The 13,214-nt window shown below is 54.9% G+C and overlaps 1 protein-coding gene across 3 annotated transcripts in view; it reads left to right on the top strand.

Moving 5' to 3' along the window:
• ABR (ABR activator of RhoGEF and GTPase) overlaps window positions 1-13,214 on the top strand; it is a 174,024-nt gene that overhangs the window by 116,235 nt on the left and 44,575 nt on the right. For all 3 annotated transcript variants that reach the window (XM_045889562.3, XM_045889563.3, XM_045889564.3), the window contains 5 exons: window positions 1,896-1,956; window positions 6,725-6,777; window positions 7,324-7,464; window positions 9,481-9,602; window positions 11,119-11,284. In XM_045889562.3, coding sequence (XP_045745518.1) covers window positions 1,896-1,956; window positions 6,725-6,777; window positions 7,324-7,464; window positions 9,481-9,602; window positions 11,119-11,284 — 543 coding nt within the window. The remainder of the gene's footprint in view (window positions 1-1,895; window positions 1,957-6,724; window positions 6,778-7,323; window positions 7,465-9,480; window positions 9,603-11,118; window positions 11,285-13,214) is intronic.

Here is a 13,214-nt window from a genome sequence, read left to right as displayed (position 1 = left end):
TGTGCAGCTTTGGAAATTTGGCCTTACGGGCCTCTCCGGACCCTTTGCTTTCCCATCTCCGCTCTGATGCTAGAAAAGTTGGTGGGATGCAGGGTAGTGTTGGTGAGACTCCTGGGGTTATGGGTTCTGCTCCAGTTTGGAATCAGCTGAGAGGCAGCACATGAGTTGGACAGAGGGAGATGAAAATGTCAGCTCGCTTACTAGTAAAAGCCAGGTTGGAAAAATGTGGACTTGGATCTGTAGGCACACTGGGCTTGCTAACACTTGCCCTCCACAATGAAACACATCTACCGGGGATGGAAACAGGGAGTTAAGCTCTGTTTCTTCTTCTCCCAGCTGCAGCCATCAGGTGAGTCACCCTGTGCCTGGGAGGACGGACGGAGGTGGGTGGGGAAGTTCCCTCTACGTGGAGTCACAAGGGCGGAGAAATGGTGCTTCCCCTCCTGGCTCCCAGGCCTCCCTGGGAACAAACTGGATCCGCTTAGTATGTGTCCAAGGCTGCCCAGGGTCATGTCTGGTCCAGAGAGTGGTGAGCCTCCTCTTAGCCTAGGCTGACTGCCCATTCTCTGGTCGGCAGAAACCCCTGCACTCCTCCCAAGTCCCTCTCCCAGCCTGCTGGCCCCAGCGGCAGAGCTGGCCCCCTGGCCTGCTGCCAGGTGGCTTCTCACCCTGACTCATGTGCTGACGCTGTCGCTTCATTCTGGCATTTCTACTTAATTACTGCAATTAGGGCCCTTCTCTGCAGCCGGAGCGATGTCATACCTCTAGGCTACACTGGAGGGGGGCACGGAGGCAAGTTTCCTGAAGCCAGGAATCCAGACACCCACCAGGGACACACCCGCCAGGGACCCTTCTCCCCACCCCAACCCCCAAGCTCAGTCCCTAGGGTTTTCTCTGTCCAGAAACAGCTTGAGGCAGGAGTAGGAAATGTGGAGCTCCTGCTGCCTGGGCATGTCCCCCCTCCCAGGCAGAGCAGGCAACATCCCCTGGGTTCCTGACCTTGGCCTCCCCTCACCCTGGCCTCCCTGCTGACGCCCCACTTGGAGGCCCCCTCCGTGCACTCTGCCCTGCAAGTGGGGGTTGCGTTAGAGCTCCAGTTGCGGGCCCTAGTGGTGGGTCTGTGGACAGGGCTAGAGCTGGAACCTCTCTAAAGACAGAGAAAAGAGGATCAGATAAGCAATCTCTAGAGTCCCTTTCCGGTGCTCACTCCGGGTCACTTTGCTTGGGGACCAGGAGGGGTGTGGCCTCTTCCTCGCTTGCAGTTTCCTCCCTGATGCTAGCTAGCACAGGCTAGCACAGGCTATGGGTGGGGGTGGCAGGTGGGGTTGGGGGCTGGGTGAATCCCTCTCAATCGGGGTAGGATCTAGGTGGGACTGCCCTGTGGAGCTCAGTCTCTGCCCCAGGTGCGCAGGACCCCTTGCTCCTTATCTCCAGGGCTGCTCACACCATAAGGTGCTGGTACACCTGCTGTTTGTCCTCTGAAATCCCATGTACCCCGGGCTGATGGTGGACAGACCCCTAAATACTGGCTGCTGCTGGGGGATCCCGCTCTTGCCACCTCTCTCTAAGGCCCTTGGAGTCACCAGGGAGGGGCGTTAGGGGGTGTGTCCGAGGAGCACCATTGCTCCAGACCTCTCTGGTACCCAGAGCCCCTCCTTCCCGCCTACCCCCAGCCTCCTCAGTACTGCAGGGGGTCCAGGAGATCATGGGTGTGGCACAGGGAGTCTGGAGTCAGTGAGTCAGGGGGAGACCTGTGCTTTGGTCTTTGTCCTCCTGTTTGCACCCTGGGTTTCAGAGCGCTTCTTCCTGCTCTGCCTACGATGGGTGATGGGCAATGGGCGATGGGGACGTTCCAGGGACGGGCCATATAGTGATTCCTCCCCTCTGCTCGGCAGGAACTCAAAGTGAAAGGTCCCAAGGACTCCAAGGACAGCCACACGTCAGTCACTATGGAAGGTACTCTGGGGAGCGGGCTGGATAATCGTCACCTTCCTTTGTCTGCTTTGTAGACTATGGTGCCCTGCTTGTGTGAGCATGTGCATGGCAGAGTGTGTGTGTGTGTGTGTGTGTGGTGTGCACAAACGCGAGGAATCCAGCCTCTGTCCCTAGGCAGCCGGCCAGCTACAAACGTGCTCCTCCTTAGGATGCCAGCAGGCAGCGCGCTCCCCTCCTCCTCTCCCCGCGCGCCTCCCCTCCCCGCCCCTCCCCCTGCTAGAGGAGCGCTCTGAAGCGGCTGCTTGGTTCAGGCTGTGCGGCTGCTTGGTTCAGGCTGTGCAGCAGCGGGCAAGGTGGCTGAGTGGCCGGGCTGCTGATGGGAGCCACCGAGCGATGGCCACAAGCTCCAGCCGCTGGGACGGAGGCTGCCATGGAAATTCTCCTCATCGTTCGCTTCTGCTGTAACTGCACCTATGGTAACCCAGGCCCCCTCTCCCGGGAGGTGGTGTAGCTTCCCAGAGCTTCCCACCTCTGGGGGCTGGCTGGAGTAGGCTGGCATGTGGCCGGCAAGGTGGGGCGGAGCGGGGGGGGCGGCAGGGAAGGGAGGGGGTGCAAGTGGCTGGACCTGTGTTTGCCCCTGTTCTGGCCAGCTTCCGGCCTGGAGTTGAAGTCTGGGGCCGCCGGGGGCAGGGTGGCTTGGAAATGGAAGGGCCAGGCTGCAAGCGTCCAGGCACCCCCTCCCCAAGGCTTAGCTTGGGAGGCAGTGGGCAACTTCCTGGAGATGCTGTTAAGGAGAGAAAGTGACAAGGCTGTGCCTGCAGGCATGGCAGCCCTGGGGCTGGAGGGGGGTCAGCAGGGGCCGGTCAGACCAGGGCATCTGGTCTGGGCAGCGGGGTCTCGGCCCAGGGGGGCGCTAGCCCCTGCTGGAGGGACAAGTTGGGAGTTTCTTTGTTTCCGGAGAGAGGAGAGGAGCTTGAGCCGCCAGGGTATTGTGCCTTCGAGACATTCTCTCCTCAGAACCGAGGTGGCCGAGGTTGGGGGAGCAGGACGGAACTGGGCTGCTCCCAGGGGGTTGTTTGTAGCCACAGGAGACCCTCAAGCTAAGGTCCCGGCATTTGGTGCATGCTGGTGGGAGAGGGGGGCGTGGCAGGCCACTGCTTTGTGAAGGTCACACACCCACCGGTCAGTGGAAGGGACCTGGGGCGGCCTCTGTGCAGCAACCTCAGCAAGGGGGACCTGGGACAGGTGCGTGCTGTCGGCCGGGCTCTAGCTCAGCGGGGGCCGAAGCATACCTAAGCAAGGAGGTGTCTGGAAGCGGACCCTGCCCTCTGAGGCAAGAAGTGCTTTAGGGATGACCCAAGCTGTCTTTGGCAGAGGCGGAGGGTCAAGTGTTGCCTCCAGGGGCCGGCTGCCCTGGGCCCCGGTGTGTTGGAGTGGCAGGCGGCTGGTTTTAGGACCTTCTTCCCTCCCACCAGGCGTTTTGTCTGCACCCTCTCAGTCACTTTGCCTTCACATCTCCGTGGTAACCTGGAGCTCCTTGGTGAAGGCTGAACGGAGGGGGGTGGCAGTTTGCTGGAGAAGAAATGATGAGGTTTCCTAGGCTCTTTCTCAGAGGCCACTGTGCAGGAGGGGCTGTTGTCTGCTTACCTGCTCAGGCCCTCCCAGGTCGAGGATCGCTCTTAATGGAGGAACCCCTGAGGCAGCCCCTCTCCAGCTGCCCCAGCAGGACAGCTGTGGGAACTCTAGTTACTGGCCAGAAGCTGGCCTGTGCCCCCACCTGTCGGCTCAGATTCTGACAGGCCGGGCTCAAGAGGAGAGATGGACTTGAAATGGGCCTGTTCGAAGATCAGAGGAGAAATGCTCTTTTTGGTCTGGCCTAGGAGTGGGTCAGGTCTCAACTCTGCCTCCTTAAAAAAGAAGTGCGGTTGGCCCTTGGCTTCCTCTTCCCTTCCCAAAAGGGAGTTTAGTATTAGTGAAACAGACCTGGGACTGGAGTTTAGTGTTTCTTTGGTCCCTGTGATACTGTCTTTGAAGTCAGCTTCAAAGTGGGGAGGGAGGAGAGAACAAGCCCTTACCAACCACACTGTTTAGAATCTTCTCAGCCCCTCCAAGGGATGCTGCTTCTGGGGGCCCCAGGGTGGGGGATTCTGTACTTGGGGCTCACTCTGGCTTAATGGTTATTTGCTGAGCACCCACTCTGCAGGTCTCTGAGCCAGATGCTGGGGGTGGCATGCAAAAGGAAGTCTTGTGTGATCCAGGCCCCCAAGGAGGGGGCTCACCTTGGTAGCAAAAGAGGCCAGCTTACCCACTTCTTCATGGTGAATCTTTCCAAGGATCCTCCCAAGAGTCACTGAGCTTTTGCAGATGCTGCCCTCCCATACCAAAGAAGACAGCTCAAAGTTAAGAGCACGGGTAGGCCTACATTCAAAACCCAGCCGCCATTTACAGCTTTTTTATTGTGAGCAAGTTATGTAACTTCTCTGTGCCTTAGAGAGGTTTCCTCATCTGTAAAATGGGGCTAGTGATAATTGCTTCTCTTTTTAATCAGAGGAAATAGCACATATTAGTGCCACTGGACACAGACTAAGTACCCAGCAAACTACAGAGAGGCCAGCTTGCTCATGTCAGTGGCCTGACTTTCAGGCACTGTGGGTATTGTTTGCAGGAAGCCTTCCTGGAGGAGGTGGGGAGACAGGTGTTGCAACTTGGTGAATGGTGTCTGTCTCCCAGAACAGGAATGGCATGGTGAGGAGAAGGGAGGGTAGGGGAAGCAGGGGGCAGGAAGCAGCCCGGACTGCTGGAGCCGTGGGACAGATGAAGGGGGAAGGGTGGGCTCCTCACCCTGCGTTGTCCGGGGGACCCGACGGAACAATTGGGGTGGCTCTTCCTCCCCTTCTTCCCTGCCTATCTGACTGTGGCCCCAGAGCCCTCTCCCTGAGTTCCCCTCCCCCCTACCTTTCCTCCTAGCTGTTCTCCCCCAACGTGGGCTCTCATTCCACATCCCCAGTCAGGTAGACTCGAGGTGACCGCAGGCGTATCAGTAACCCGTCTGAAACCCTACCCACCATTTGTGCAGACCGCTGAGCTTAGTCAGAAACCTCTTCCTCCTGGGACTTGAGAGAGGGACAGAGGGAGCTGACACTGCAGTATCAGCTTTGCCCTGAGCTGGAACTCCGGGGCCCACCCTGGAAGGAGCCTGCTGAACTTGCACTTTCTCCTGGGTCTTTGGGGTTCTCGGGTTCCCTGAACATGAGCTAAGCCACAGGTGGGTGCTCTAAATAATGTCAGTACGGGCCCCCTCCCCCACGCCCTGGGCTCTACCCTCACTGCCCCAGGATACCCCAAGGCTGGTCCTGTTCCTTTGAGCTCCCATAGACCATGGGGAGGGTCTCTAGCAATTGTCACGTTAAGAAGGGGCTACAGATAAGTCATGGGAAGTGTGTTGGCATAAGGCAGTGGTTTTCAACCATGGCTACATATCAGAATCTGCAAAGAAGCTTTTTAAAAATGCTGATACCCAGGTTCCACCCAGCAGAGATTGGGATTTAATTGATGAGGTGGGGAGAGGGGGACAGGCAGCTGTTTCTTTTAAGAGCTCCCCCAGTGATTCTAAAGGGCAGCCAAGCAAAGACTGCAGATAAGGCTCATGGCCTACCACTGAGACTCTATCTTCTCCGGAGCCAGCAGATCGTTCCCCGAAGTGTCTGCTTAGCAATGCATGGGGTATTTATATCTAGGGCTTCAGGGGACTCTTTGGTTTGGGGACTGGCTAGGGCATGAGTGTCGGCTCTGCGACTGTCACAACCAGCATCCTGCCTCTTCCTGCCCCTGTGGCAGGAGAATGGAGGTCACGACCCTGCGGACAGAGGCATCCAGGGGTAGGACCAAGGCTGAACCACCTATGTTTGGAGGGGCAAGGCACAGCTGCTTGCAGGAAGCTTTGTTTGGAAGTGTGGTCAGCCAGTTGCTGCTCCACCTGTCCCCACTGAACCCCAGCAGTCCTCCTTTGCTGTCCTGGTTGGCCAAGGGATATGGGGAATGCCCCCCCCCCCGAATCTGCTTTTTTTTTTTCCCCAGCTTCTTCAGCACTCCCAGAGGCCCCACCTGAATTCCTTCGGGAAATCTTTGCTCCCTCAGCTGCCACTTGCTTGAGAGCAGAGGCTTTGTCTGAGGAGCTGGCCTGCCTCCCTAGCCCTCAGCTTGTCCTGTTTTGTTGGGGAGTTTGACGGCATGGAGGGGGGTCTTCTCATGGAGATGAGGTCGCCCGTGTGAGTCAGAACAAAGCCTGCGGGTCCCAGCTGGCGATGCCAGACCTTGGGCCAGAGGAGTATAAGAATGATTGGGTGTGCGGGAGCCACCTTCCCCGGAAAAGCGTCATGTCTCCTTCCCGCATTCTGGGGTGCCAGGCGTGACCAAAGTGTGCCAGAGCTCTGTGGGGCGAGGCGAGGTATAGCTGTATGATGCAGGGCTAAGGGTACGGAGGAGCATCTTCATCCGCTCTGAGCCTGGTCAGACAAGGAGAGGCCTGTGGTATGGCCCTTCGAGAAGTCACGTCTGGTGGGAGATGAGATGAGGCAGGCGGGAGGGGACCTGGGCTGCCAGTGCTGCATATCTGCATGTGGCTGCCGTCCGGCCCGCCCTGGGGAAGAACGGGTCTGTGGCTGCCTGCACCTGGCATCCCAGTGCTGGGGCAGTGAGGCAGGTGGAGAGATGAGGCTCATCCCTGAGGTGTCAAGCTGCTCCCTGTATTTCATCTGTCCTGTGTCCTTCTCCCTGCCTTTGCCAACAGCTCTGCTCTACAAGCCCATTGACCGCGTCACCAGGAGCACCCTGGTCCTCCATGTAAGTGTCAGCCCCTGAATGGCCAGAGCGGGGCTAGGAGTTCAGTGGGAGACTGAGCCCAGGGTGGGGGCACTGGAGTCACTGAGAACCGCCCACTCGGGGAGCTGGGCAGAGTGGCCCTGGGCCCTGACTGCACCTCCCTGGCCTCGGTAACCATGCTGGCGGGCCAGGGCCCCAGTGTAGCTTGGCTATGAAGCTCGACACACATTTGGCCAGATGCTGCCGTGGAGACTCATGGTCTCCAGGGTCCTTGGAGTAGCTGTGTGGGTGGGTGGAGTGGTGTCTCTCCCAGCTGCCTGGGGAGATGAGACCCCACCTGGCTCCCTCCGCCAGGGGAAGAGTAATGACTCAGTAGTAATAAAGGGGCACCACTACCCTCACCCTCACCCCTGCTTTTGAGTTCAGATTTCACAGAGGTGACCAGATTAGAGCATGGGTCCCTTAGTGCCCCGCCTTGGAATTCCTCTGGTGAAGATTGAGTCCCCACTGTCTTCTCATTGAGCCCCAGAACTGCTGCCCCCAACTCACCACCCCACCCCTTCCCAGGACCTGCTGAAGCACACACCTGTGGACCACCCAGACTACCCGCTGCTCCAGGATGCCCTCCGCATCTCCCAGAACTTCCTGTCCAGCATCAATGAGGACATTGACCCCCGACGGACCGCGGTCACAACTCCCAAGGGGGAGGTGAGCTCAGGACCCAGACCCGCCTCTCACCCAGGCTGAGAAGGGCGCAGCAGGCCACATCACCCATCCCTGCTCTCCTGCTCAGATGGGCACCACTGTCCCGTCCTCGGTGCCTCTCCAACCCTCATCTCCCATGCCCAGCCAAGAGAAGGTCTTCAGGCCCTGGGAGCTTTACGTTCAGTGTCCCGTTAATCTTCATATAATCCACTGAGGCCTAGAGTCTCTGCAGATCTGACACAAGGTCTCTTGGCCATACGTGTTGGAACTGGATTCTTTAGCTGGGGTTATCTGTCTGCAGGCCTCGTGCATTGTCCCCCAGACCAGGGAAACCAGGGGCTGTGGCTATGGCGTTATTGAATGCAAACCCCCACTGTGGGCGGTATGATGCCCTCAGGGTCCCCTGGAAGATAATGGCTCAGCCTGAGGGAGCTCAGGGAATCTGAGAGCGGGAGCTCTGAGCCTGCATGAACAGGTGGGGTAAGAGCTAGGGAGTGAGCCCAACAGTAAGAAAGGCTGGAACGGGAGGTGGCTAAGGCTGCAACGGGAGGTGGCTAAGGCTGCCAGGTTGCTGAAATGTCCCAGGTGCAGATGTGGTACAGCAGCTCCAGTTCCTTGGGGGCCCTTCTTGGTGGAAGGGTGGGGGTACCTCAGAGAGGGGAAGCGATTTGAAGAATTGGAGGGACAGTTACTCACATGGGTCAGCAGCCTGGCGCTTATACAGTGCTTCCTGTCCAGGAAAGGTAATTAAGTGGCATTTAGGAGTGAAGACTGGCTGGGTTTATGCTCCTTTATTACATTTATGAGCCTCCAGTGTCTCCTGGGGAGGGAAGTAATGAGGGACGGGGTCTGGAGCATGACGAATGGGGCACAGAGAGCTGTCCCCGTATGCAACTCCCAGCCCTGGTTGGCAAGGCCTGGAATGTCACTGGTTTGTTTGACTCGAGGATATCTGAAAGATCTCCGAAGGGTTTAGAGCACTGTCAGTTTCAGATCATGTTAACTGGATACTTCCACCATGCTCACCTACATATTGCAGCATATGTAGGTCACAAGACATATAATACAGGGAAGGCTGACACGGATCGTGACAGCCCCCGAGAAGCCTGCTGGCTGTGAGGGTGTCAGGGCAGAAACTCTGGAGGTTCTGCATGGAGCAGAATGCTCTTATCCATCTAGGACCCAGGTTAGAGATGGCTGCAGGGTCCTCCAGCAGCTGCTACAGCCCCACCAAAGGTAGCCCGTGTCTCCCATCCACCTGAGGGCAGCTGTAGAATCCACTCAGGGGCCGCTGAAACAGACCGAGAGGGCCTATGGGTCAAGGTTGAACTGAAACAAGATCAACTTCTTAGGCAGGGTTGGGGGGATTCCCCGGGGTGGGTGGGGGCGGTGGTCATGGCCCAGCGTGGACGAACCAAGTCATTCTGGACTAGGGTCTATCCAGGTGAGAGCTGTTGACCACTGCAGGAAAATAGAAAGCTACCGTTTTTTAAATTTTTTTTATTGTTACTATTTTAGATTTTATTTAATTATTTGAGAGACAGAATGAGGAAGAGAGAGTACAGGAGCGGGGGCAGAGGGAGAGGGAGAAGCAGACTCCCCTGCTGAGCAGGGAGCCCGATGCGGGGCTCGATTCCAGGACCCTGGGATCATGACCTGAGCCGAAGGCAGACGCTTAACCGACTGAGCCACCCAGGCACCCTTAAATCTACCATTTATTGATCACATATTGTGTGCCAGGCATTGGGCTCTTTTACATATACCATCTTGATGAATCTGACATTACAGGGCAGCCATCATTATCCCCATTTTACAGATGGTAAGACTGAGACTCAGAGAGGTCAGGGAACTTGCCCAAGATTACAACCAGAAAGCTCGTGTCTGTGTGACCTTAAGCACCAGGTGCCACGGCCCCTCCCTGCAGCCCCTCCCAGCTGGATGGTGCCCCCAGTGCAGGCTGGGCCCTGGGCTGACTGACTCTCCCTGAGCAGGTGGGGGTGGGTGTGCCATCTCCCTCAGACGCGGCAGCTGGTGAAGGACGGCTTCCTGGTGGAAGTGTCGGAGAGCTCCCGGAAGCTGCGGCACGTCTTCCTCTTTACAGATGTCCTACTGTGTGCCAAGCTCAAGAAGACATCTGCAGGGTGAGTCCAGGGGGCGGGGTGGGAGGGAGCTAGACTCTGCCCCCTGAGGAGCCTCCTATCATGGGGGGCAATCGGCATTTAGTTTTTCCTTTTAAAAAATCGATTAATTAATTTCATTTTACTACATATCCTTTTTCTAAAAATAAATCATGTTTTTAATTATAAAGATAATATAACCAAATTATAGGGGGAAAAACCCATCACCCACCTGAACATAAGCATCGGTCTCCTGCTGCTATATTTCCTTCCAGTTTTTTTAAATGTTCTTATGTTTTTTCATGTACTTGTAATCAGAGTGAATGCCCAATTTTGGTCTCTGCTTTTTCCATTTCACGTCATAAGCATTTTCCCAGGCTCTGCCTAATCTTTGTAATCATCCTTTTACTTTCCTGCGTGATGTTACAAGTGGATATGCCATAATTTACTTAAGCACTCTCCTTTTATTAGACATCTCTAAATTTTTGCTAGCTGCGATTCTGTGACTATTCATTAAATCTGCTGTCATTACTGAGTGCTTACACCATTCCAGATGCCATGACAAATGCTTTGACTCTATGATTTCCAGTCTTCCCCAAAACTCACAGAGGAGAGGAAAGACTTAGAAAAGTTAAATCAGTTGCCCAAGGTCGCATGACTAGAGGTAGAGAAGATGGGATCTGAACCGTAGTCAGACCTGAGTGCTGCTTTCCACCTCCGTCCCTGCCCCCGGCGAGTGGGGTCCGCCCTGTGCCACGAGCAGAAAAGATCATGCGGTACTCATTCCCGCATTGTTCCACCTCCATTTCCTTATCGACTATCGTGTGCCAAGTACACTGACCGGGGGGACAAGCCTCATGCTCACCTCAGCACTAAGAGGCCAGCGTGAGAGGGGTGAACCCACGTCCTGGGGGAAGGTGAGGGAAGGAGAGGTTAGTATGCGCTTCAGTAAAGGAGGAGACTCCCTGGAACGAGATCACAAATGAGATCGTTCTAGAGCACAGATGGCAGTCATAATGAGCAAACACATCTATGCCTTTAGTCCTCTGCCCATGACAGACATTACTAGCGACCCACGGCACTAGTACCCACCGGGCTTGGATGTGGCTTTATAATCTTCCACCCAGTACCCCCACGTGACCTCTATTGATCAGGGTTAAAAATAACATGTGTATTCCATCTCCATCCCAAAGGACAATGACTATGAGCTAAGTATAGATCAGCTAGGGGGAGGGGAGAGCATGGGATGGGGAATAGGAAAGTGTTAGAGGTTTGGAGTGTTAAAAACATCAGTCCCGCTGGGCCTGAATATTGGCAAGGCCAAGGCCCAGAGCCCTCACTGCCACCTGACCCTAGACCCTGACTGTCATTTCTCCACATGTGGGTTTCCCGTTCAGACTCCTCAAGGACACGGATCATTTTTGCCTGTGACAAGTTCTTTTAAAAATCCCTCTCAGGTGTTTGTTCTTCTGGTTCTGGCAGTTCAGGCTTGAAGAGCCAAGTTCTCTCTCGCTCATGTCTCTCTCTGGCTTGTTTGCAGGAAGCACCAGCAATATGACTGCAAATGGTACATCCCCCTGGCCGACCTAGTGTTTCCATCCCCCGAGGAGTCTGAGGCCAGCCCCCAGGTGCATCCCTTCCCAGACCACGAGCTGGAGGACATGAAAATGAAGATCTCTGCCCTCAAGAGTGAAATCCAGAAGGAGGTGAGTAGAGCCTGGTATCTGAGCTGAGATGGGGGGTGGGGTGGCCCTTTCCCTTGGGGCCGTTTGAACCAGGTGTGGCAGGATGGCAGAAGGAGGGGAAGGTGCTAGGCTTGAGAGTCTGATAAGGGAGACAGGATGTAGGCGTAGGAGGCCTCAAGTACATGCTCGGGGAAAGAGTGGCGGTGGCACATTAGCACTAAGCAGATGGAAGGAGGGCCAAGAAGTCCATGTTCAGAATTTAGTAGGGTTAGTCACGGGGAGCTTCCTAGTGTATGTCAAGCACCACAGAAAAGGAAAGCAAGAGAAGAAGGCCTTCTTAAGGAAAAGCAGGATGAGTGCAAGAGAAGGAGCTTGAGGGGCCTCTCAGAAGCTGACAGATCAACTAGGCAAATAAGGGGAGAGGGGCTTTGAATAATACAGTTAACATGTTCCTGCTCGATCTGAAAATGCACAGAAGCTTGTGCCCATAGGCAACATTTACACACATTTATCATGTATTAAGCTGAGAAGGAAATTGGAAGTTTAAAAAACACTTCTTTGGTAATTTTTTTTTTTTTAAATAAGCTCTACTGAACGTGGGGCTTGAACTCATGACCCTGAGATCAAGAGTCACACGCTCTACTAACTGAGCCAGCCAGCCGCCCCTAAAAAAAATTGATAGCATACTGGTTATGTTCACAGACCACAGTGCAATGAAATCAGAAATCAACAACTGGAGTATAGTTAAGTATATGCCTTGAAAATTAAAACTTGCAAGGTAAAGAGGAAATCCTAATGGAAACTACAGACTATTTAGAACTGCATGAAAATGAGAGCACTCATATCAAAACCCGTAGGTGTGGCCAAAGCACTCTTTAGAGGAAAATGTATAGCCTTAAATTCATATATTTGAAAACAGTGGCTAGAGGAAAGCCCCCCCAGGAGGTGGCTTCCCCACGCATGTCACAAAGGGCTCAGCTTAGGCCTCACCTCCCTGGGAGCCTTCCCTGCTGTGTACCCACTGCGTCTGGGTTGGGCACCCTGCTTTCCAGTCCTGGGGTCCGCTCTTTCTTTGCGTTATTGGTCCTGAATTGTAATTGCACAGTCCACTTTCTCTTTTCCCCACTTGAATTTGAACTCTAGTAACCATGCTGTTTTCCTCAGTTCTATGTCCCTAGGACTCGGCACATAGTAGGTGCTTTATAAGCAGTTGTTGAGGAATCCATGACCAGATGGCTTCTAAGAATCCTTTCAGCTTAGACATCCCTCTTTGAAGGAGAGGAAGACCACAGGAATGACCCCAAGGGTGTCTGGGGCAGGGAGATGACCGAGGACTGAGGGTCTCCCTGGGGGCACATCTGCCCAGAGGGGCGCAGGTGTCCTCCTCCTGACTGGCATCACCCCACCCTGCTTTTAATGGAGCCTGTCTCCCCAGCTCTACTGGCCCCACCCCAGGGCATCCTGCCTGCCTGTTTCTCCCGGTCCTGGTTGCTGGTGGACTTCGTCCCCTCCCTCCTGCCCCAGCTGTGCACACATGGCCTTCTGCTCAGTCCAGCCCACGGTTCCTGGGCTCCATTGGCTGCTCACTGCAGGGGTGTGCCAGACACCTCAAGGAGTCCCTTGTCTTGCCCATGACTGACCTCAGCATGTGGTACGATGTGAGGAGGGTCACCGGGGAGGCACATTGTTGTTCTCTGAGTCACAGAAGAAGCAGTGATTGATTTTTTTTAATAATACTTTTTTAAAGCTTATTTTTGTTCTCATCACCAACCTAACACTGGCTTGTTATCACAAGAAATATAATACCAAAGCATACAGAGTGTTACAAATTATCACCCACCCCCCATTGTTAACAGTTTGACGTGTATTCTTCTAGACTCTTCTATGCTTATACTGGTGTGTATTTTTTTGTTTTGTTTTAATGAGATTAGACTATATGTGCCATTTTGCA

The sequence above is a fragment of the Mirounga angustirostris genome, unplaced genomic scaffold (genome assembly GCF_029215605.1).
Source record: "Mirounga angustirostris isolate CCGP_5_RB_7025 unplaced genomic scaffold, mMirAng1.0.hap1 SCAF_17, whole genome shotgun sequence".
Lineage (NCBI taxonomy): Eukaryota > Metazoa > Chordata > Mammalia > Carnivora > Phocidae > Mirounga > Mirounga angustirostris.
Note: the sequence above shows the minus strand (reverse complement) of the source record. Positions and strands in the feature narration are given on the sequence as shown.